The sequence below is a fragment of the Plecotus auritus genome (assembly GCF_963455305.1).
Source record: "Plecotus auritus genome assembly, chromosome: 4".
In the NCBI taxonomy this organism is placed as follows: domain Eukaryota; kingdom Metazoa; phylum Chordata; class Mammalia; order Chiroptera; family Vespertilionidae; genus Plecotus; species Plecotus auritus.
This window is the reverse complement of record NC_137775.1, coordinates 115,841,002-115,863,942: the sequence shown is the minus strand read 5'-3', so window position 1 is coordinate 115,863,942 and position 22,941 is coordinate 115,841,002. Positions and strand designations below refer to the sequence as shown.

The 22,941-nt window shown below is 39.4% G+C and overlaps 1 protein-coding gene across 1 annotated transcript in view; it reads right to left on the bottom strand.

Moving 5' to 3' along the window:
- The window catches only part of MET (MET proto-oncogene, receptor tyrosine kinase), a 159,672-nt gene that overhangs the window by 57,378 nt on the left and 79,353 nt on the right, over positions 1-22,941 (bottom strand). Inside the window, exon 3 of the mRNA XM_080665002.1 lies at positions 11,024-11,215. Coding sequence (XP_080521128.1) covers positions 11,024-11,215 — 192 coding nt within the window. The remainder of the gene's footprint in view (positions 1-11,023; positions 11,216-22,941) is intronic.

Here is a 22,941-nt window from a genome sequence, read left to right as displayed (position 1 = left end):
GAAGTTATCAAAACTGGTGTCATTTCTGCTTTCAGGTATTTCTTATTTGGAATGCTTCTCAGCTATATAATGTTCTTCTGCCCTTCTCAGCTATATAATGTTCTTCTGCTATAACCCAGTAATAATGAAGTCCAGGGGTAAAATTAGGATGACTATCTGAGATGAATACTCAGACTTTAGGAGAGTTTAGAGGTGCTCAGAGAGATTTTCATTCTTATATGAGGGTGCAGGAGGCTGAACACAGCTCTGAGCTTAAAAATGACTGTGAAGGAAAAAGGAGACATATGTAATACTTTAAACAAACAAACAAAAGAAATAAAAAAACTGACTGTGACATTTCCCAACATCTCAAATACCCTTTTAGGTTACACTGAAAATGTGAACAAGTATGGGAATTTTTGAGACTAGGATTAGTTAAATGACTACTCCTTCTACCTCTGTTTTCTCATCTTTAAAACTGGAATGAAAATTGCAGGAGTAAATAACTGCTTAGTACCTAACAAACACATACAACATATAAATGTTCTGGGGAACTAGTAGTAAATTATTTTCTTAAACACAATGAAGGAGTCAATTAGCCCGAAAAAATTTGGTAAGATTCCCAAAGTACCCAATTTGCTCCTAGAGAGTGGACTGTAGATAGTGAAACTAAGCTCTCATAGAGCCATAAAAGTTAAACATCATGACATTTCCCCCCTAACATAAGTTCCACCCCAAACATTCAACACTTTCAAAACATCTCCATTAAGCAGGGTGGTGATATTTGCACAGAAGTTAAATGATGGATCAAAGGTCGTTTCATGAGCATAGGAAAGGATGGAAACTATTTTTATTAATAAACTTAGAGCCAAATAGATATTTGTGACGTTTGCAGTTAAAGTAAAAAGTAGTTTAATTACCAATCCTACCTCCCTCTGGGAGCTGGTTACAAGCAGACTATCTGGACACTAGACTTCAAAAGCTTTTATCCCAAATTATACAGATTTCAGTTATCCAATTTTCCAGTCGTAACTCACCACCTCTTATTTTCCCTACCCTTTACCCCTTTTTTCATAATTTCCTGATTGTTGCCAATTACTTCAAACTGAAAAGATTAAAAACAAACAAAACAATCTCCCATAACAAGTCAAAAAACAAAACAAAACAAAACATCAGTTTCTCTTAATACCCTCTTTCTCTGACTCATTCTGGGCTTTCCACTTCACTGAAAATTATTCATTCCCATGAGCCTTCCTATGAATATTTGCATTCTGTGTCTGACTCGCCTGTATCTTCCATTTTATTCAGACCTGCTCAATAATGACCACCTCCTTGTATCCGTTTTTCTAATATCTTATTGCTCTTTTAAATATCATTTCCCATGTTTATAATAAGCAATCTCTTCTTTATTACTAGGCCATCATCTTTGACTTTATCAAATATCCGAAGCCCATCCAAATATTCATTTCTCAGAAAGAATTAACCTTTCTCTCTCTTTTCCTAAAGAAGCTCTTTGTACCTCTGGAACTTGAGAAGATTGATTCAGTTAAGAATTTTGTCCAGAGAGCACCATATATGTGGTACTCTCCTAATAGGTAACAGCCAGGCATTGTGCTGAATGCCTTAAAAAAAAAAAAAAAAATATATATATATATATATATATATATATATATATATACACATATACTTTTTTTTTACTCCTCACAATAATCCTACAGGTAGGTACAATTACTTTCCATAAAGAAAATACAACAACAACAACAAAAGAAAATACAACAGAGACTTTTAGCTTGAAAGTATGAATCAGGTTTACAAGGAGCTCTAGCTAATGCTTAAATCCATGTGCTTGACCTCTCCTTAAACACTTAACCAATACACTCCTGGAGCACCAGAGTAAACACCAATAAAAAGCTTCAACTCTGAGCTCCTAAAAGCCACTCATGAGTCAAAGCATTAAAACAAATTTCACAATATATTTGCCTTGCTAAATTCTCCTTGTTTCAATAACTTTGGCTGCACAAGTAAGTGTGCCTAAGGAGAAAGAGTCCATATCTAAAAAGATGGCACAGGCAAAACTTGACCAGCACAGCTGGCAAGCTCTACCTTTGATCATCAGCTAGGATGAGTGTGGCTTCATATAGAAAATGGGATGAAACTGAGAAGACAGGAAGAGTGAGTGGAAAGGTGAGATGACTATTTGGAATTTTGAGCAGAGGTCATATCACAGATGCAAATACCTTTTTAGTTGATCATTAGCCCTTTCTCTGCAGGGATATCTAAAGCACAAAGAATGCTTTTCTATAATTCCACACTTTCACTCATCGCCCAAATTCTAAATAACTGAGTAACCACTTTAATTCTCAAAATACCCCTGAAGCAATGTTTGCAAAATTAGGAGTTCCCTTTGGTTGTCAGAGAGATGTTTTTAGGGACAAAATGAAATGTAGCATCTAAATTTAATCCTTATGAGAAATCACTGGCAATCTTAGGACAATTAGTATGAAATAGAAGACTGGAAGTTATCTTTTGAGTTTCTACTGTGTTGACAACTAATCTTTAGTGTTTAGGTCTCAAAATCTTTTTCTTTAATGCTCTTGAAAATATAAGCCTAATACATTTGGAGTAGGGAGGAATCTGAATTTACTTAATTGTTGTGGCTGTGACCTCAAATTATCTGGGACAGAACATGGGGAAGGAACATATGTACAAGTAAAAAAATCCTTTGTGGCAAGGTCCCAAAATTCATAAGCCTGAGCAAAGTAATTTGTTGGGGGAAAAACAAGTTCTTTAAAGGGTAGGTAATGAGCTTCTTTTGGACCCATGCTACCAATCTCCATTAGGATATAATTAACCAAGAGACCCATTATTGACAAATTAATTAATTAATTAAGAAATGCTTTTTAAAAAAAGACTGTTGATTCAAAAGAAAACAAAAGACCACTGTATGGTAAATGGGAACGTGGGCCCCCATCCCATGCTCCAACTCCCCCTCCTACCCTGTGGTCCATATAGTGAAGGCCATCAATAAGGGGACTGTGAGACCTTGGTAGCCTGGCCAGCTTCTCAGTAAAACAAAACACAACATCTCTCCAGATTTGAAAGCACGCACTCTAATTCTAAATACCCAGATTTGAAGAACAAGTTCACACTTATCCTTCCTGTTTGTTTCTGCAACTTTTGCACCTCAATCCTATATCTTCTTATTTTGACTTTCTAGATAATAGTGTCCTGATTCTCTCAGTCTAGTCCAGTCTCCCTCCCTCCCTCTCCCTCCCTCTCTCTCTCTCTCTCTCTCTCTCTCTCTCTCTCTCTCTCTCTCTCTCTCAAAATCTCTCTCTCTCTCAAAATCTCTCTCCTTCTCTGTTAATCCTCACCTGAGGATATTTTTCCATTGATTTTTAGAGAGTGGAATGGAGAGGGGGAAACAGAGAAACATCGATGTGAAAGAGATGTTTCAATGGGTTGCCTCCCTCACATGCCCCAACCAGGGCTAGGGATTGAGCCTGCAACCCAGGTACATGCCCTTGACCGGAATTGAACCCCAGGCCCTTCAGTCTGAGGACTAACACTCTATCCACTGAGCTAAACCAGCTAGGGCTCGATCTACTCTCTTAAGATACTCAGTGATGGATGCCTTTGATCACTTGTTTTCTTTTTTGAGACTTCTGTTTTCCTTTCATGGTTTTTGGAGCAATATTCAACATCCAGACACAGACTCACTATAATTTTGTGAAAGTGTAAGTTCTGTTTTCTGTCTTGTTTTAGTAATTTGTGAGCATTACTTAGGTTGGATAGATTCCAGGCTTTTTGGAGTTGCATTTCAGGCTATTGTTTAAATGCAACTACACATAATAACTCTCAATCTCTTTCCAGAGTAGTGCTTATTAGCTCAGAGTAGAGCCCTTCATTGGATACAGTCTTATTGGTTAAAGAGGAAAATCATCAAAATAATCATTCACATGAACCTAATTTTTTATGCTTATTAAATTTATTGGGGTGACATTGTTTAATAGGGTCCTATAGGTTTCAAGTGTACATTAGTATGATACATGATCTGTATATTGCATTGTGAGCACACCACTCAGTCAAATCATCTTCTGTCACCAATATTTGGCCCTCTTTACCCTATACCCTCCCCACACCCTCTTTCCTCTGCTAACCACCATATAGTTGTCTGTCCATGTCTCTGAGTTTCAGTTTTATATCCTGGATACAAGTGAAATCATACAGTTCTTAGCTTTTTTTTGAAGGTCTTATTTTGCTTAGCATAATATTCTCAAGTTCCATTCATGTTGTCGAAAATGGCAGTATTTCATCCTTTCTTATGGCTGAGTAGTATTCCATCCTATCTAATAAAAGAGTAATATGCAAATTTACCATCACTCCAACACAAAGATGGCTGCCCCCATGTAGTCAAAGATGGCTGCCCCATGTGGACACAAGATGGCCACCACAAGATGGCCAGCAGGGAAGGGCAGTTGGGAGGGATCAGGCCTGCAGGGGAGGGCAGTTGTGGGCAATCAGGCCAGCAGAGGAGGGCAGTTAGGGGTGACCAGGCTGACAGAGGAGGGAAGTTGGGGGTGACCGGGCCTGCAGGGAAGGGCAGTTGGGGGGGGACCCAGGCCTGCAAGGGAGAGAAGTTGGGGGGGAACAGGCCTGCAGGGAAGGGCAGCTGGGGGGGATCCAGGCCTACAGGGGAGAGCAGTTGGGGGGGGGACCAGGCCTGCAGGGGAGGGCAGTTAGGGGTGACCAGGCCTGCAGGGGAGGGCAGTTAGGGGTGACCAGGCCTGCAGGGGAGGGCAGTGAGGGGCAATCAGGCTGGCAGGGGAGCAGTTAGGCATCAATCAGGCTGGCAGGGGAGTGGTTAGGGGGTGATCAGGCTGGCAGGCAGAAGCAGTTAGGGGCAATCAGGAAGGCAGGCAGGTGAGCAGTTGGGAGCCAGCAGTCCTGGATTGTAAGAGGGATATCCGGCTACCTGTTTAGGCCCAATCCTACCGGCCACAAGATGGCCAGCAGGGAAGGGCAGTTGGGAGGGATCAGGCCTACCGGGATTGGGCCTAAACGGGCAGTCAAACATCCCTCGAGGGGTCCCAGACTGGAGAGGGTGCAGGCTGGGCTGAGGGACAACCCCTCTCCCGTGCATGAATTTGTGCACTGAGCCTCTAGTTGTATCTATGTACCATATCTTCTTTATCCAGTCCCTATTAAAGAACACTTTGGTTTTCTCCATGTATTAGCCACTGTGAATAATGCTGCAATGAACATAGGGGCTTTGCGAACAAATGTTTTAGAATTTTTCGGGTAGACACCCAGAAGAGGGATGGCTGGGTCATCTGGTAATTCCATTTTTAGTTTTTTGAGGAAACAGCATATTATTTTCCATAGTGGCTGTACCAGTATACATTCCCAACAGCAGTGAATGAGTGTTCCTTTTCCTCCGCAACCTCTCCAACACTTGTTATTACCCATCTTGTTGATAATGGCCAATCTAATAGGAGTGAGGAGGTATCTCATTGTAGTTTTGATTTGCATTTCCCTAAAAGCTAGTGAACGTGAACATCTTTTCATATATCTGATGGCCATTTGTACATCTTCTTGGGAGAGGTGATAGGTCCTCTACCCATTTTTTAATTGGGTTGTGTATTTGGTAATGAATTGTATGAGTCTTTATATATTTTGGATATTAACCCCTGTCTGAGCTGTTGTTTGCAAATAACATTTCCCATCTGGTTGGTGGCCTTTTTGTTTTGTTGTTGGTTTCTTTTACTGTACAGAAGCATTTTAGTTTGATATAGTCCCATTCATTTATTTTTGCCTTTACTTCCCTTGCCTTTGGGGTCAAATTCATAAAATGCTCTCTAAAACCAAAGCCCATAACTTTAGCACCCATGTTTAATCTGGATTCTCAAGGCCTGGCTTCTCATGCTTCCTGCTTCTGGCCTGTTGCAGTGGACTGTTTGTGTCCCTCCAAAGTTCGTATGTTGAAGCCCTAACCCACATATGATGGTTTTAGGAGGTGAGGCCTTTGGGAGGTGACCAGGGCATGGATAAGATTACTGACCTTATAAAGGGACCTCAGAGAGTTCTCTTGCCCTCAGCAAAAAGTTGGCTATCTAAGAACCAGGAAATAGGCCTTCACCAGATACCAAATCTGTTGGTACTTTGCTTGTGGGCTTTCCAGACTCCAGAACTGTGAAAAATAAAGCTACCCAGTCTATGGTAATTTATTACAGCAGCCTGAACTGACCAAGACACCTGCTTTAGGTTTACTATTTTCTTCAGTATATGAGAGAAATTGGTATTTGTTTAGAAAAAATTAGCTATGAAGAATAGATTAATTTAATAGAAAAAGTGAAATGAGAAGTAGAAACTGCTGATTGGTATTGACAGCTCAAAATTAGAAGTGTAGGACAAAGTACCAGGTGGCAAAAGTTGAACTGAGTGGAGCTTTATTCTATTCTTTCCTTCACTCTTTTTGGAACATGGGCTCAAGTGTTCCTATATTAACTTGATACTACAAAGGAAAGGAATACATAAAAAGCAAAATAATTTTCCTTACTATTAAAATACTGATGTGTGTGCATTTCAACTTTTTGCAGTGAGTCAAAGTGAGTCAAAATGAGTCAAAACCAGACAAAGCCCTTTGTAAAAAAACAAAAAAAAAAATCTAAAAACAAAATAAGCTAGTAAATTTGTAACAATGTTAAAATACTTTCAAATCAATATTTCAAATACAATGATTTAGAATTATCCAATCAATACACAGAGTATATTTGTTTCTGAATTTAAGAAGTGATAAAAGTTCAAAACCCTACTGATATATATATTTCATGTCTTAAAATGTCTCTCTATTCTTCTAATAAAGCACCCAAACAAGAAATCCCAATTATTCCATGCCACCCAAAACACACAAACTTTAGCGTTTTCCCTTGGTTTCAAATATTTATGATGTTTTAAAAAGATAAATGTACTTTAAGAGTATATATTAATTCATTTTAGGAGATTACACATGAACTGGGCTTAATTTTTAGTTATGGACATATTCTGAAATTATTATTTATCATAGGTTCTTTTTTTCACAAAAGAAATGTTAGAACTCATGAGTATATTTTCTTTTAAAGAAATATATTAAACCTAACAGTCATTAGGGATATAAAAAAATCAATAATGTACACATTAAAAAAAGACAGATATTATTTTTATCTGAGCATTTTATAAAGGAGATGCAAAAGTCAGCAATCCTTTGAGAAATGTCATTTAAGCTCAAGCTTTATTTGGCCGTGTCTCTTGCCGGATGCTTTTTTACAGCATTGATGAATTGATGATCAGTGTCTGCATACGTTAAAATAGCCATAATCCCAAACATAATATATACCACAGGCTTCCAACACTAAGCATTGACATGCCATGATGGTGGCACAGGAACTGAAGGAATTTGAAACAGGAGGTCAATAACTGGATTGATTCTCCTTACTGGAAATGAGTAATTATTCTCAAGTTCACTGATTACTAATGCAATCATTTAAGTAAGGGACATAAGTAATGATCACAGGCTAAGGATGTCCTTTTAGGTGATCCCTACCTTTCAGTTTTCTGCTAAAGACCCAACTAGTCCAGTTAAGAGGCACAAGAGAAAAGGGGTAGTGAGTGATAACAGCACTAAAAAACTGGGGAAAGGAAAAAGGGGACTGGAGAAGAACAAGGAGAAAGCGTAAGGACCTGATGACAGCCGTGACAGTTCCCGGGCACGGCCACTGTATGCAGGAAAGGTACCTGCCCGATTGGTGGAGCTGAGCTTGAAACAAGTCATGAAAGGGACTCCCCACCCCCAACCCATTCCCCAGTCACTCACTCTCCCTGGCCTGACAGTCATGCACAAATATTTTAATAGCAATGTCTTGCATCTAGAGATTAAAGGCCTATACAAGGGCTGTAAAAAACAAATCAAACAAGCATTGTTTTTGGATGTAGATTAGACGAGGAGCTCAGAAGGGGAGACATGGGCAATCCCTGTGATTAGTCCTGTGATCTTCACGAGTATCCCTCTTCCCTCTCCCACGTAGCCCTGCACACTGCGCTAATGTTCCCGAGCCTTGTTCTTGCCTAAGTCCCTTCCCCCTCCAAATTCTGTGGGCAGGCATAGGCTCATTGTTTATTTATACTATCTTGAATATTGCTTATCATATTATTTTACTTCATAGCATCCCAAGAGAGTGATCATCCAAATAAAAACTGTTTTTGAAATCTATACTGGCATGGCTCGACAGAGAGACTCAAATATATGTACACATCAGTATATTTAGACATAGTTGCACTTGTAAAAGATAAGATACACATGCTTAAATGTTAGGAACATGTAAAAAATGTCTTCTCCGCCGTACATATAATATTGTTAGCTAAACAATATAATTCTTTCTAATTAAATAACCACTGTGAAATACCTGATTCACTTTGCACCCGACAGCTGGGGCTGTCGCTTGTGTTCCCAGCCGGGGCTGAACATAAGCACAATAGGAAAGGCAGAAACAGCTGCAAACTCTTGGAAGAAAACATTCGTAAAGCAACTTTGCCTTTAGGCTTCAGGGTAGGAAGGAAGTAAAATCATTTTTCTGTTCCTTTTTATGGATGGCAGCTGTTTTGGGGAAAAAAATTATGTCCATTCTATTTTGTAACAGAGACTCCATAGTATTACTAAAACCTGAGTTGTAGAAAGTTAGGCCTGGCCACAGATTTAGCACATTAGCGCAGTCAAAACATTTACAGAACTTCGTCAGCAGCTAGATTAAGCTGGAAGGTCCCCTTGTCTTTGCGGCACTACTGACTCCTCCCCTAACATTATTTGCTGTAAACAAACTGGATTTCAATGATATTGCCTGTTTGATCCTTCAAGTGTTTTAGGTTTTATTTAAATAAAAATTTAATGGAGTGAAATTCTCTTAGGCAAGTGTTCGAGAAACAGATCCTCTGTGGATGTCAATAGTCCTTTGTCTTATGTCTTTCTAGTCTTGGTATCTAGTCTAGTCTTTGTATCTCCCCTACCAAAATGTTAGTTCCTTAAAGGCAGGTTCTGTGTCACTGCTTTCTTTGCTTTGCTTATTTGCCTAGAAAAGCGAAGTTATAGTAAGCTCCTGATACATATTTGATGAATTAAGAGCCACCTATTTTGTGTTGTTTTTTTTAATCAGTGGTATCAGTACTTTATATAAATTAGTTTCTACTTGTTTGCTTATTTTTATTCCTAATGTGTTGAATGTATAGCTAATGGGCTTCTTTTATGAAAATGCTGGGAGGTAAGATTAAATATTTGCCACAGCATTTCTGTTATAATGAACCTGGCGATGCATGACATATCACTTGGGTGGTGGAATCTGTCACATAGCAGAATTTCCCCAGTTGTTAAAGCAACCTATCTAAAAATGGGATTTTATTAGATCTTTAGAATCTGGAAATAGTCCAGGAGCCTTTTGAGGTAAAAAAGTGTCAGACCTAAAAGTGTCTGTGGAAAGTTTGTTAATACAAAACTGGATTGGTGAAGTCATAGACAATCTAGAAAAAAAGAAAAGCAGAAATAAAGATAAAGGGAAGCAAATGAACATAGTGAACCCATTAGGAATTCAATAGATCTTAGCTTCTTTCAACTTCCTTCAAATCTTTTGGAATTCTATAGAATAAAATCAATGTTAACTAAAAGCACAACATAATATCATACATTTTACAAGGATAACAGGTAAGACCACATTTCAAATACCTTAGAGTGCTTGTTTGTGTGGGACAGGACTGGGCATCCCTTCTTCAGATTTTGAGGTGTTATGGACAGAATTAAATGGTCTGTGGTGGGTAAATAAAACACTAGGCTGGGAGAGAGGGAGGAGGTAATGAAAGTGTACTTAGCTGCGAAGCAATGGGAGGAGGGGATTCTAAATGTGGGACTATTTAGATAACAGGATCTATATGATTTGCTTTGAGCTAGGAAGGCTGTATTTGTAAGTTTTATAACTTTGAAAAATTCCATCATGCCCACTAGTACAAGAAAAACATAAATTAAAATATGGCAATGACCAATATCCAGATTGCGATAGACAGTGGTAATTTTTAAAAACATTTTGTGAAAGAATATAGACAGAGGATGTACAGAGGGGAGAGCCATAGGAAAACATCATCACCCTCAAATGGTTTACTAGACATCATTGTCTGAGTAGGATCTTAATTATATCAGATAATTATGAAAAAAAGCATCTTTCTTTAAGAGAAAGAGTCAACATTTCCATAGATGCCATTGTTATTCTGCATTAATTAAGAATCTAATAAGGAACTCATGTTGAAAGCACTATGCGGTAACTATTAAAGCAGCAAAACAGCACACACAAGAGCATTTTAATTTTTGCAAGGCACTATGATTCTTGTATCTAGGAAACACAACTTCTGAAATGTGAACTTTTATTGTATGGAAATACTGTTGCTATCCATTAAAGCATTTCTTAAAAAGCACACACACACAGATTTCTCTCCCTTCAGTATTTAAACTTCTTAGTGTCTGACCCCCATCATTTTGCAGAAATCAGGAGAGTTGAAGTTACAATGGGATTTTGATGACAACTCCCCTCCTAACTGCTGCCAATATTTCTCAATGATGTGAATGTTTCTTCTCAAGGAGACACACGGTACACACAATAGTGCTCCTTTGATCCTTAGCTTCCCTTGAAAGAGGAAAACATCGCCTGGAAGCACTGTAATTGTTTCGTTTTATTTTCCAATCATGTGATAGAAATCATGAATGGAAAAGAAAAAAAACAACCACCAAACCATTCTAGGCAAAGAAATGAAAAGCAACCGCATATAAACCGGAAGCTTCGAGAATTTAACAAAAATAGGCCATACACTTCATAAAAAGTGGACCAGCCTTTATTGTTTTGCTGTCAGTCGGTGTCTCTAGTTTCCACTATGATATTCATTTTAGAATATTTGCAAATACCTTATTGCAAAAAACAAATTAATTGTATAATACCAGATAAAGCAGACGCAGCCCCTCTCAGAAAGCATTTACCTGCATGAAGCGGCCTCCTGAGGTCCCCAGGTTGGCGATGGTGAGCTCCCCTTTAATGAAGGTGGATATAGATGTTAAGAGGACTTGGTTGAATTGGCCCATGAATAAGTCGACGCGCTGCAAAGCTGTAGTAAACTCTGTTCGATATTCATCACTGTGCACTTCACAGCCTGATGAATTTCTCAAAAGTGTCTGGAATAAAATATGATCATAGAATTAATGTGAGTCCAGATGCGAGTGAGCTATTAAGAAACTTTTCAGTATATCTTCTCAGAGCTTGGAGGGGAATGGCGAGAACTGTGCAAATAGGCCCAGATAGGCAAAAATATTTCCAGTGACCTAAATGGCTCCAAGACCGTGAGGCCTGAAGCATATGCACATACTCTGAACTGGGGGCAAAGTTTACTATACCAGTTTGTACCATGGTTCGTTATGTGCATAAAGATGAAACCTAGCTGGTATATTTAAAGAAAAATAAAACTAAATGTCTCAGTCCTTGACATAAAGGTAATACTTCTAGCAGGCAAGTCTAATGAGATGAATTTCGACTGGAATAGTAATAAATGTTGGAGTCATACTTGGACATTATATTTTATTCAATTTTTTTTCTTTTAATTCTCACTGGAGGTTATGTTTGATTTTAGAAAGAGGAAGGTGGGGTGGGGGAGGAAGGGAGGAAGGGAAGGAGGGAGAGAGAGAGAGAGAGAAAGAGAGAGAGAAGGAGGGAGAGAAACATTAACTGGTGGCCTCCTGTATGCACCCCATCTGGGGATTGAACCTGCAGCCTTTTTGGTGTACAGGACGATGCCCAGCCAACGTATAATGTATAATGTATAAAGTATAATGTCCCTGAGCCACCCAGCTATGGCGGGACATTATACTTTAAAATGTGTGCCTTTGTGCATCTGTGTGCAGTGAGGTGGTGCAAAGTGGTGGCTGATAGATAATTCATGGGGAGGCAGCACAGCACAGACCCCAGTGCCTGCATCAAACCCTGGTCCCTAATGCCTGTTTACTTTATGTAGTCCCTACAATCTCTCTGTGTTTGTGAAATTCATGTAATCTCTGCTTCAGTTCCCCCACCTGTAAAATTGAGAGAATTATAGAAATGTGCCTACCTTAGAGAACTGTTATAAATATTAAATGAGCTAGTTTATAAAAGTCCTTTATAGTAGAACCCAGCATGCAGAAAACACCACTTCATATTTGTCATCATTATAGTGAAAGGCTCAAAACATGCAAATGCTGTACATCAAATGCCTCAGTAACCAGCTTACTAAAAGGCAATTACCACTCAATCAGGTATTTGTCCTTTAGGTTCAACTTCAAACGAAAGGATTTAAAAAAATACTGTCCCGTGATATGTGACAAGTAAGAGCTCCCTTCTCTTCAACACTTCAGTCCCCTGGTTTTCCTCCTACTTACCAGGCTGCAACATTTATGTCTTCTTTGCAGGAAAATCCAAGCCTGGCTTTCAATGTTAGGGTTTCTCAAGGCTCCATCCCAGGGCTGCGTTTCCACTCACTCCTCATACTCTCCCCCAGGCAATCTCAGTCTCTCCTGCGACAGCTATTGCTATTTAGTTGACACCTGTGTACCTCCAGACTACCCCTCTGCTCTGAGCTGACTGTGCATAAATCGCACTATGAAACTGCATTCAGATAGCTCAAAGACCTAAGCTAAACATGGCTAGTGTAGAAAACACAGTCGTCCCCATGCCTAATCTTATGATACGATGCACCTCAATGAATGCCTCCACCATTCCTCCAGGTGCACAAGTCAGAAACCGAAGGGTCATCCCTGATTCTTCCCCATGTACAGTTCATTACCAATTCCAGTCAATTGTACTTTCTAAATATCTCCTGGATCCATCCAGTTTTCTCTTTCTCCACCACATCAACATTCATCTAAGCCCTCCCTCCATCCCCCACCCTCTCCTGGACTTCCTAACAGGACCTGCCACACCAGTCTTATCCAATCTCTTTCCAGATCCAGTCTCTACATTGCAGGCAGATTTTCTTCTTAAAACATGTCTTATCATATAACTCTGTTTAAAACACTTAAAAATGTCTCCTTATTGCTCGTAGGTAAAGGACACAATTTTTGTGACCTCTTGGGCCCTGCCTCATCTGAATTCTACCCAACTTCTCCATATTTACCCTGTAATGTGCTACCCTTTGCTCTCTGTGCTCTAGTAAGCTGGCCTTCTTTCAGTTTTCCACATAGGCCATGTGTCCTCCCATTACAGGGCCTTTGCACATGCTGTTCCCTCTGCCTGAAGTCCTCCTTCCACCTCCATGCACTCTGTTAATGGCTATGCCTCCTTCAGATCCCAGCTAGTCATCATTTACTCAGCAGGCCTTCCCTGATCCCAATATCTAGGTCAAATTCTTCTATTTTGGTTATATGATTGATGTGAGACTTCTCTAGGTGGCTATCTGGGATTAGGGACCTGTTTGTACACCACTATAATTGCTTATAATAAATGAAACACCTTATACAGGAAATCTTCAGTGAGTATTAACTGAATGAACAAGTAACTGAATCAATTATGGGTAGATGGGGAATGAGCGTGGAGACATGAACCAGTATTATTAAAGCTTTTTTTTTTTAAAGGAATATAGGCAGTTAAGACTTTATAAGGGATAAATAGAGTGTCTGACTTCTGATTCCTAACTATCCTGACAAGATAGTTTTGAATTGGTAAATTTGGGACAGATAACTAGGGAGCAGGAGGATGTATTAAGGAAAATGAAAGTTAACTTGGAAGAAAAAGAGGGGGAAAAGTTCATTCTTTCACATATTTGTATATAGCTATATAAATCCTATAAAATTATTTGAAGATTAGAAATTCTCTATTATTATCCTATTGTATTTATAATAATAAAAATTGTCATTATATTTCAAACCAACTTAGTGTTCAAGAACAAATTGAAATAAAAAATTTCGTTATCCTTATATAAAATCACCTTACTCCTTAAATTTCTGTTAATGGAATGTGAAATTCTTACATCTACTCTCTTTTACTGTTTAAAAGTCAGCTACAATGCTATTTTATGTAAGCAACAACTATGTCTTCATTTTAAATAGTGACAAATTAGCCAACAGCGTCTCTGAGAGGCTAAACCTACTGACTCATAATTAATGAAATGTTTTAGCTCTAGACATGCATTTTAATACATTAGTGAATGCTATCTAATTAGAAGCTTTTCTTCACTAAAGTACTATAGATTCCTCTGAGGAGTAGCAGACAACTGAGATGTACCAGCAATTCAATAATAACCGATTAACTGGTAATTAAGTTTCCATTGGTGATCAATCATCCATTTTGCAGAGACAGCTAGAATTGAGGGAACCTGCTTAAAGGAGCAAATACCAGTTTTAAACTAAAGGCCATTTCAAGTATCCCATTATAGAGGTGACTACTCTTCAGGGTCAGCTTCTGTGCTTCTTTTGTTCCTTCTCTTGCTTGATCTTACTCCTTTTTTCTTTAATTAGGTGGCATCCTGGAAACCTTAAACGCTCAAAGTCCAGTGCTGGTGGAGTGATGATGAATTCATTGGGATATAAAACAGTTTTCTGTGAATGGAGTAGAGTCTTTGACTGTAAACTAGTAACAGCCTTCTATCAACAAGAGGCCAGAAATTGTCTTATTCATCTTTTATGCCTACTGCCCAGCACACAGTCTGTATTGATAACAGCTTGCTGAAAAATTCATGTATCTGCAAAGTGACCAGACATATAGCCCATGTGCCTCCCCAGCTTGCTTTGTGGTCTGCCTTTCTGAACAGGTAAGCAGGAGAACGGAGGTGAGCTGGCTCTCAGAGTGCCTGAAAACCTGCAGGCACTTGCTAATCATTTTGAAATGAAGGAAGAGTAATATGACCAGAACTTCAGCCTCTTGTTTCCTCATGTGGAAAGCATAAATGTAGAACTCTAAGTCAGAGTTGAGGTAACATTTATTTTGTATGCTTCCAGGCTTCTCCTTTAGGAAATAGGAAGGTCTCTAAATGGTACCTCCTCAAGGACCGACAAGATTAAGTTATGTCTCTATTTTCCCCCAAAACACATTCCTAAGTATAGAAACACTGCAAAATGCTGGAATAGGATTTACAGAACTCTTTGATTCTGAAAAATTGTGCAGTTTGGAACCAAAAAAACTACCATCATGTCAGGTTCAGGTGGCATTCGAATTCATAAGCCAGCAGAACCTAACTTTTTTTGTTCTTAATTTTCTCCGTAACTGAGATCTGTAGGAGAGGGGTAGGGGTATGAACTTCCAGAAAAATGTACCATTCCAGGGTTCACTGTAGGAGAGGGAACTACTCCTTGACTCTTCCTGCTGAGAATCAAGATAAACTCAATGACTGGGGTCAGGGTGGCAGGAACTGGCCTAGAGCCGCATGTTGTCTTTGAGCCTGAATAGAACTTGAACTCCCAGAGAGCCTTGGTTTCGGCTCTCAGCACCACAAAGGTAAGGCACTGTGCAAATAGCACTAAATCTCAGTCTGATTCACTGTGCCCCTTAAAGACAATGACTGAATGTGTTTGCTGCTTCTTTGTACAGGGAAGCTGGTGTGGCTTCTTCTTACCACTTTATGCACAGTGAGCTCTTAGCTGTGCTCCTGGAGTGGGGTTGGGTCCAGCTGGAAAAGCAACGACAGACTGGCTGCCAGGGGTCTCCTTGCCACTCACACTTCCCTCAAAGCCAGGAGGTCTTGAGCTTTGGGAGAAAACTAAGAAAGGCTGGTAGAAAGCAGTTCTCTGGTACGACAGCTGCTTTGGGGTACCACAGAGAAGGTTTCACCGAAGCACCGGTTGGGAAGCCAGACTAACGCTCTCCTATTCGTAACAAAGGGAGGAAGAAGGAAGGAAGGAAGGGAGGGAGGAAATCTATCTTTTTCCTGCACCTACGCTGTGCCAGGCACTGAGGTTGGGCATTTTCATTTACAGCCAGACTCACAGCGGCTCTGTGAGCTTTTATCACACTCAATTTTCAGGAGGCGGCTCAGGGCAAACCAAGGGCACGGCCACAGCGCCCAGTTCACAGTGGACCTGGCATTAGGATTTAGTTCTCTTGGATTTCCAAGCTCATGCGTTTCTTTTGCAACTATGTCCTATTCCGGGCAAAGTTCTGAGAACTGCATAATTACCAAAGTGGAAAGGGCCTTAGGCACCATCTCACTCCAGCCCCTAATATTATGTATGAGGAACAAAGAGCTAGAATCATTGAACAAAAGTTTATCATTTAACATGTAACAAACCTACGAACTCTTGAAAGTAGGAAATGCAGATTCGCCCACCTCTGATTCCTTTGCTAAGAGAAAGACTGGAATTAGTCATTTTGGGCTGTTCTAGTCATTTTTGCTTTCAAATTTACCTCTCTTATTAACATAGTATTTTGGTTCATAATCATGTTTCCATCCAGGTAACTTTGATATTTCATTTATCACCAACTCCTCTTTCTCTAGCATTTCCCACATCCAACCAGTTGTGAAATCCCACTAGAGTAGACTGTCTGCAGCATCTCTCCTGCGCTCTGCAGCCGCACCTTCAGCCCTGCCCCAGGTCAGGTGTTTCTCTCTGGCCTTTTGGTCTCCTATCTCATCTGCCTTGAAGCAGTTATGCATTGTCATTCACTTTTCTCCAAACCTAGTTGCTTCCCAAAGGCCTGCAGGAAACATCTAAATTTCTTATAGGACATCCAAACTAACCTTGATTTACATTTTAGGTTTTTTCAATTTTCCAATTAAGGTGAAGGGTCAGATGACCAAATGATCTCAGAGAACACAGAACCCTTCCCATTCTTGGATTCTTGCATTTGCCCTAGCAAATGATGTCCCACTGCCTGCTAGGTCATGGACACCCACTCCTCATGTAAATCTGAAGCTTGGCTCTCCTCAATGTCGCTCTTTAAGCAAGGTCTTTAGAGTAACAGGAGTAATGTGTTTTAATGAGTGGGAAGGAGGTACTGTGACAAAGAATGAGCTGGAGAGTATAAGGATGCAGGAAGATAATAATTTAGTTCTGACATATATGTCAAGAGGGAAAAAGAAGAAAAAAAATTCACCCAATACAATATATTGTTTAGGCAGAGACACGGGTAGTACAACTAAAGGCAAGGGAAAGATGAACAAAAAGAAATCACAATTGTTGTTTACCCACTTTTCTGAGAGGGAGAGGATATGACTGGGGTGGGACACACAGAGGGCTTCAAATGCCTTGGTAATATTCTCTTTTTAAGCGAGTGGCAGAGAAGTCAGTATTTGTTTTATTTTTTAAAAAATATATTTTTATTGATTTCAGAGAGGAAGGGAGAGGGAGAGAGAGAGAGAGAAACATGAATGATGATAGAGGATCATTGATCAGCTGCCTCCTACATGTGCCCTGAGTGGGAATTGAACCTTGACCTCCTGGTTCATAGGTTGATGCTCAACCACTGAGCCATGTCAGCAGAGCAACATTGCAACATTTTTAAAATCTGTATTTTAGGGCCCTGTGTCTTGCAAAGTATTGGGTTTTAAAATAGATAGAGGGTTGAAAGGGCCATATATTCCTTCCCTTTTAAAGGAGAGAGGAGCTAGGTAGCAGTTATAGAGTTGAGAAGAGCATTGTGCAGTAACTATCCAGTGTTTCTCAAAATTCCCTAATCACAAAAATCTCCTGGATTACTTATTCAAAATATCAATTTCCAGGCTGTTCTACCAAAGAGTCAGGGTTCTGCAGTGGGACACAAGCATCCCAGTTGACTCTTATTTTTTTTTTTAATTGTTTGAAGTATTACAAATAGTAGTACATATGTCTCCTTTTTTTTTTTTTCCCCCATTGACCTCCCCCCTGGCCTCCCCTACCCCTCAGTACATGCCTTTACCTGCCGCCCCCCAGTGACTTGTATCCATTGGTTATGCTTATATGCATGCGTACAAGTCCTTCGGTTGATCTCTTACAGCCCTCCACCCCCCAACCTTCTCTGCCTTCCCACTGTAGTTGGACAGTCTGTTCAATGCTTCTTTGCCTCTGTATCTATTTTTCCCCCATTTCTTTCCTTTAAAAAATCTTGCCTCTGCAGACTAGAAATAAACATATAATAACAAAGAATGTTTGAGTCCCAATTCAATGTCCAACAGTTCTGAGTCTCCGTTTCAATGTCAAACAGTTTACACAACACGCATACATATATGTATATATAGCACATTATTCCTTTATATATATGAGTATATTATAATAAAAACAAATTTTAAAAGAAAACAATGAATAAATGGGAAGTGAGAAAGTGGAGAGAGCCTATTAAAAATGTTCTCCAATTTCTTTTTTTGTTTGTTTTGTTAATCCTCACCCGAGGATATTTTTCCATTGGTCTTTTAGGAGAGTGGAAGAGATGAGAGAAACATTGACATGAGAGAAACACATAGATTGGTTGCTTCCTGCACGTGCCCCGACCAGGGCCCGGGCCAGGGAAGAGCCTGTAACCAAGGTACATGCCCTTGACTGGAATCGAACCAGGGACCCTTTGGTCGGCAGGCTGACGCTCTACCCACTGAGCAAAACTGGCTAGGGCAAAAACTCTCTCCAATTTCTTGATGTCCTAAGCAGGTCTGAAACATTCATGGCTTATCACAGTTCATGGGAGCTCACAGTAATATAGTAAAACCTCGATATAACAGACTAATTCAGGCGAGAGGGTGTCCGTTAAAGCCGACAGTCCATTATATCATAAAGTCAGTTTTCCAAATGAGTATGTTAAAAATTGACAAATTAGTTAGTTTACCTGTTTTTACTTATATAGACATGTTTGTGTCATTAAAATTAAGTCTGTATGAAAAGTTTAATTTCACAGGAATGTTTTCTATATGTATTACTGTAACTTTAAATTTATACTGAATGCATGTGTTCGCCAGTCATCTCGAGTAAACAAATGCACATGGCTGGGGCATGGCTTAGCACATGTGACAACAGAAACAATTACCACATGAGGCAGTGTGATCACGTACTAATCATTCTCCGAACATTGTTTATGAACGGCGACTCTTGGATTTATATATGTTCACTATAGTTGTAGATATGCAATATTTATTTATGTTGGCAAAATTACTACTGTGTTTTGTTCCCAACGTATGGCCTATTTGCTAACATTTGTTAATATCAGTGAATTAATGATAAAAATAACCTGTTAATTTAATTACAAGCAAATCTTGGTTAAAAGCATTTTAAAATGAACAGAGTATTAATTTTCACATATGACATAAGGACTGGAATTTTTTCCCCTTAAATCCAAACTCCATTGAATTCAGGTCCGCAAAACCGAGGGTTTACTGTAGGGCTAAATAACAACTGCATGGTGGATTGTGATTTTCAAAGTACCTTATTAATCTGGACCTCTGAAGGCTGAGTTGGGTTTGTCATGAACATCCTATTTTTACCGATGAAGAAAATGAGGTTCAAGGAGTTATGAGTAAATATCACAGCTTAAATCCTGGTTGTTGATTTCAAATCCTATATTCCTTATATTGCATCATGCTACTTACTTATAGGCTCCTACAGTGTTTCTGAGACAAACCCACACTCTAGGGCTGATCTAAGGACCCGGTAGAAAGGAATGAGCATACCTACAGGACAGGACTAGTTGTACCCCAGCTAGGATTTGATGAGTCACATGACGTCAGGCAAATCATTTTATTTCTCTGGGTCTGAGTTTTATTTTACTATTATTTAACAAACATTTGTTCATAGTGTTTACAATATGTCAGACACTGTTCTAAGCACTTTCCAAATAATAATTCGCTGAATTCCCATAACCATCCTAGGAGAGAACTGAAGCACAGGGTGGTCACATGACCAGCAGCAGCAGGACCAGCACTAAACAGGCCATCTGGCCCCAGGGTCTTCACCCCAGCTCCAGGCTACAAGCTCCTTGTCTGTAAAGGAGTTCAGAGAGTTGATCTCAAAGTTCTCTTTGGCTCTACCAAGCTGTGTGCATACAGATTGTTTTCCAAAGCCTCCTCAGAGTTGGATTCACCAAACTACCATTAACTTACTGTCTGAACAAATGATTGCTCAGATATTCAGGATGTTGTAAAATTTAAATAAATGACCACTGTCCCTCAACCACCAGGGGCTACTCCAAAACATAGATTCTGGATACTAACTCCCATTCTATAAGCAGTTTTGAAAACATTTAACTTTTCAAGGTCTATTCTCTTCTAAAGTAATCATATGATCTCAACTCTGAGAACTAAAGGTAAACGTCCTTTAAATTTTTTTAAAAAACTTGTTATGAATTGCTTCCTTAACTCAAAGACTTAAATATTGTCACAGAGCAACATAATAGGAATTACTCTATAATTTGTAAGCTTTGAAATAATACTTTAATTATTTTAGACTTTCTTTACCTTTTATAAGTACTTGCCAGACTGTTTTTACATGACTCAGACATATACCTTTATTTTCTTTCTTCTTCTTCTTTTTTTTTGTTAATCCTCAACCAAGTATATTTTTTCCATTGATTTTTAGAGAGAGTGGAAGGGAGAGGTAGAGACAGAGAGAAACATCGATGTGACAAAGGCACATCAATTAGTTGCCTCCCGCACGCGCCCCAACCAGGGCCAAGGATTGAGCCTGCAACTGAGGTATGTGCCCTTGACCAGAATCGAACCTGGGACCCTTCAGTCCACGGGCCAATGCGCTAACCACTGAGAATAACCGACTAGGGCATACCTTTATTTTATAAAAAGGAAACTGAAGTGCTATATACCTCAATGTATTTGATTCAAAATGTTCCCTTAATTAACATTATGATGCATGCAGTGAATATGCAATTACATTTAAATTCAGTATAATTAAGAATGTGGTATGTTTAAAATAGTGAATCTTTTAATTGATCTATAGGACAGATTTAGCTCATCTATAGATTTAAATGTCTTACAGATAGATTTTTAAAACAAATGTAATGCCTTGTAAAATCTTTGCTAGTTCACTCATACCAGCTCTCTTCCCTTCTTACCCATGACTAAATTACAGAAGCAATGTAACCTAAACTTTATTCATAATTATACTTTGTATAGATTCTATGAACATGTAGTAATGGTTTTCAGGGGGATACCTATTTCAAAATAGAAGATCCCTCTTTGCCCAGGGCTTTCCTATATTTGACTAAAAACTCAACTGCTTTAATTTCAGGAATTCCACTTACTGTATTTTCCCAAATCTCATTCATGCGCTCTTTTCTCTTTATTAAGCGGGACTGGGAAAGGAGTGGTCTGGAATTAACCTTAGGCAGAGGTACAGAGCTTTGAACTTCAGTATCAGATTGATTCTTTTTTTAAAAAAAATAGGATTTTATTGATTTCAGAGAGGAAAGGAGAGGGAGAGCGAGACAGAAACATCAATGATGAGAGAGAATCACTGATCGGCTGCCTCCTGCACACCCCCCCACTGCGGATCCAGCCTGCAACCCGGGCATGTGCCCTGACCGGGAATTGAACAGTGACCTCCTGGTTCATACTCGGTCGATGCTCAACCACTGAGCCATGCCGGCCGAGTATCAGGTTGATTCTTTCAGACACATTTAAACTTCTTTCAGTCTGTACTCAAATGTCTAAGATGTTAACACTGAAGCCTGATTCTCTGCAGAATGCAGAAGAGTCAGCTCTCTTGGCCAGACTGTTAGGGTGGTGTGGTCAAACCCTCAGAATCTGATTACATTGCTTGGGTTATGAACAGGACTCGGCCTGATGACATACTCAGTGCACACAGTTTAAAAGAATGATGCTTCCTCGATACTTTTGCTGCCACCAACTCCCTTTGATGATGGACATAATCCCACCTCACAGCTTCAAGCCATAGTGGTTCATAAAAACCGGAGACCTCAATTGCAATTCTATCAGGGGAGCAAAGCTGGGGGACAGTTAAAGAAGGGTTGATTCATCTCTAAGAAGGACAAAAGGGCATTCTCTGGCTGCGTGTTCACCCTCAGATGGCCAGAAACTTAACACAACCAGGCCAGCCAGCTGCTGGCTCAACACTGCTGATTCATGAGATGTTGGACGCTGCCTCAGGGTGATGACCTAACTTCACACATCCGGAGGCTTTCTCTCTTCTGGGGACCAGCCCTGTCTCCGCAAATACCTCCAGGCCAAGTTTAAATATGCCATTGATGACATTCAGATTATTCCTTTTTCTTTCTAAGCTGACTCCCTCTTCTAGCTTTCTATTCCTAAATGGCATCAGTAGCCACCCTCTCCCTAAGTGTGTGGTCTCAGCCATCTTTGACACTTCTTTTTCTTTTATTGTTTATGTCCACTTATTGATACTTACAGATTTTTACTCAAAGAAATCTGATACTTGGCCTCCTACAATCTGATTTCCTTGCTTTCAGACCCTCCTCCCGCAATTCCACCTCTATAAATATTTAGTGTAATTGTCTCAAACCCCTTTTTAGTCATGTCTAGTGGTAATCACCCAGACCTAGTGGGGAAGAACATGAGCTCAGTGTGGCCCTGCCCTTATCGGCTGTGCAAACTTAGCAAGGATAGACACTTAGCTCTCCAAGCCTCACTTCACTTGTAAAATGAAAAAACACATACTATCTAATAGAATTGTTTTGAAGTTTAAATGAAATGAATCTAGGGCTAACAACATATTAAAGGATCGCTTTCTTCATTCATTTAGTCATCTAAAAATATTTGAGTACACCTGAAACTAATACAAAATCATATGGAATGTAAACTATAATTGAAAAATAAAATAAATATTTATTGAGACCTGCAGTAGGTCGAATAGTTTCCGCCCCAAAAATTGATGTTCCTTTGGTACCTCAAAATAGGATCTTATTTTAAAACAGGCTCTTTGATATGTAATTCACTAAGGATCTTGAGATAACTTCATCCTGGATTTAGTGTGAGCCCTAAGTCCAATGAATG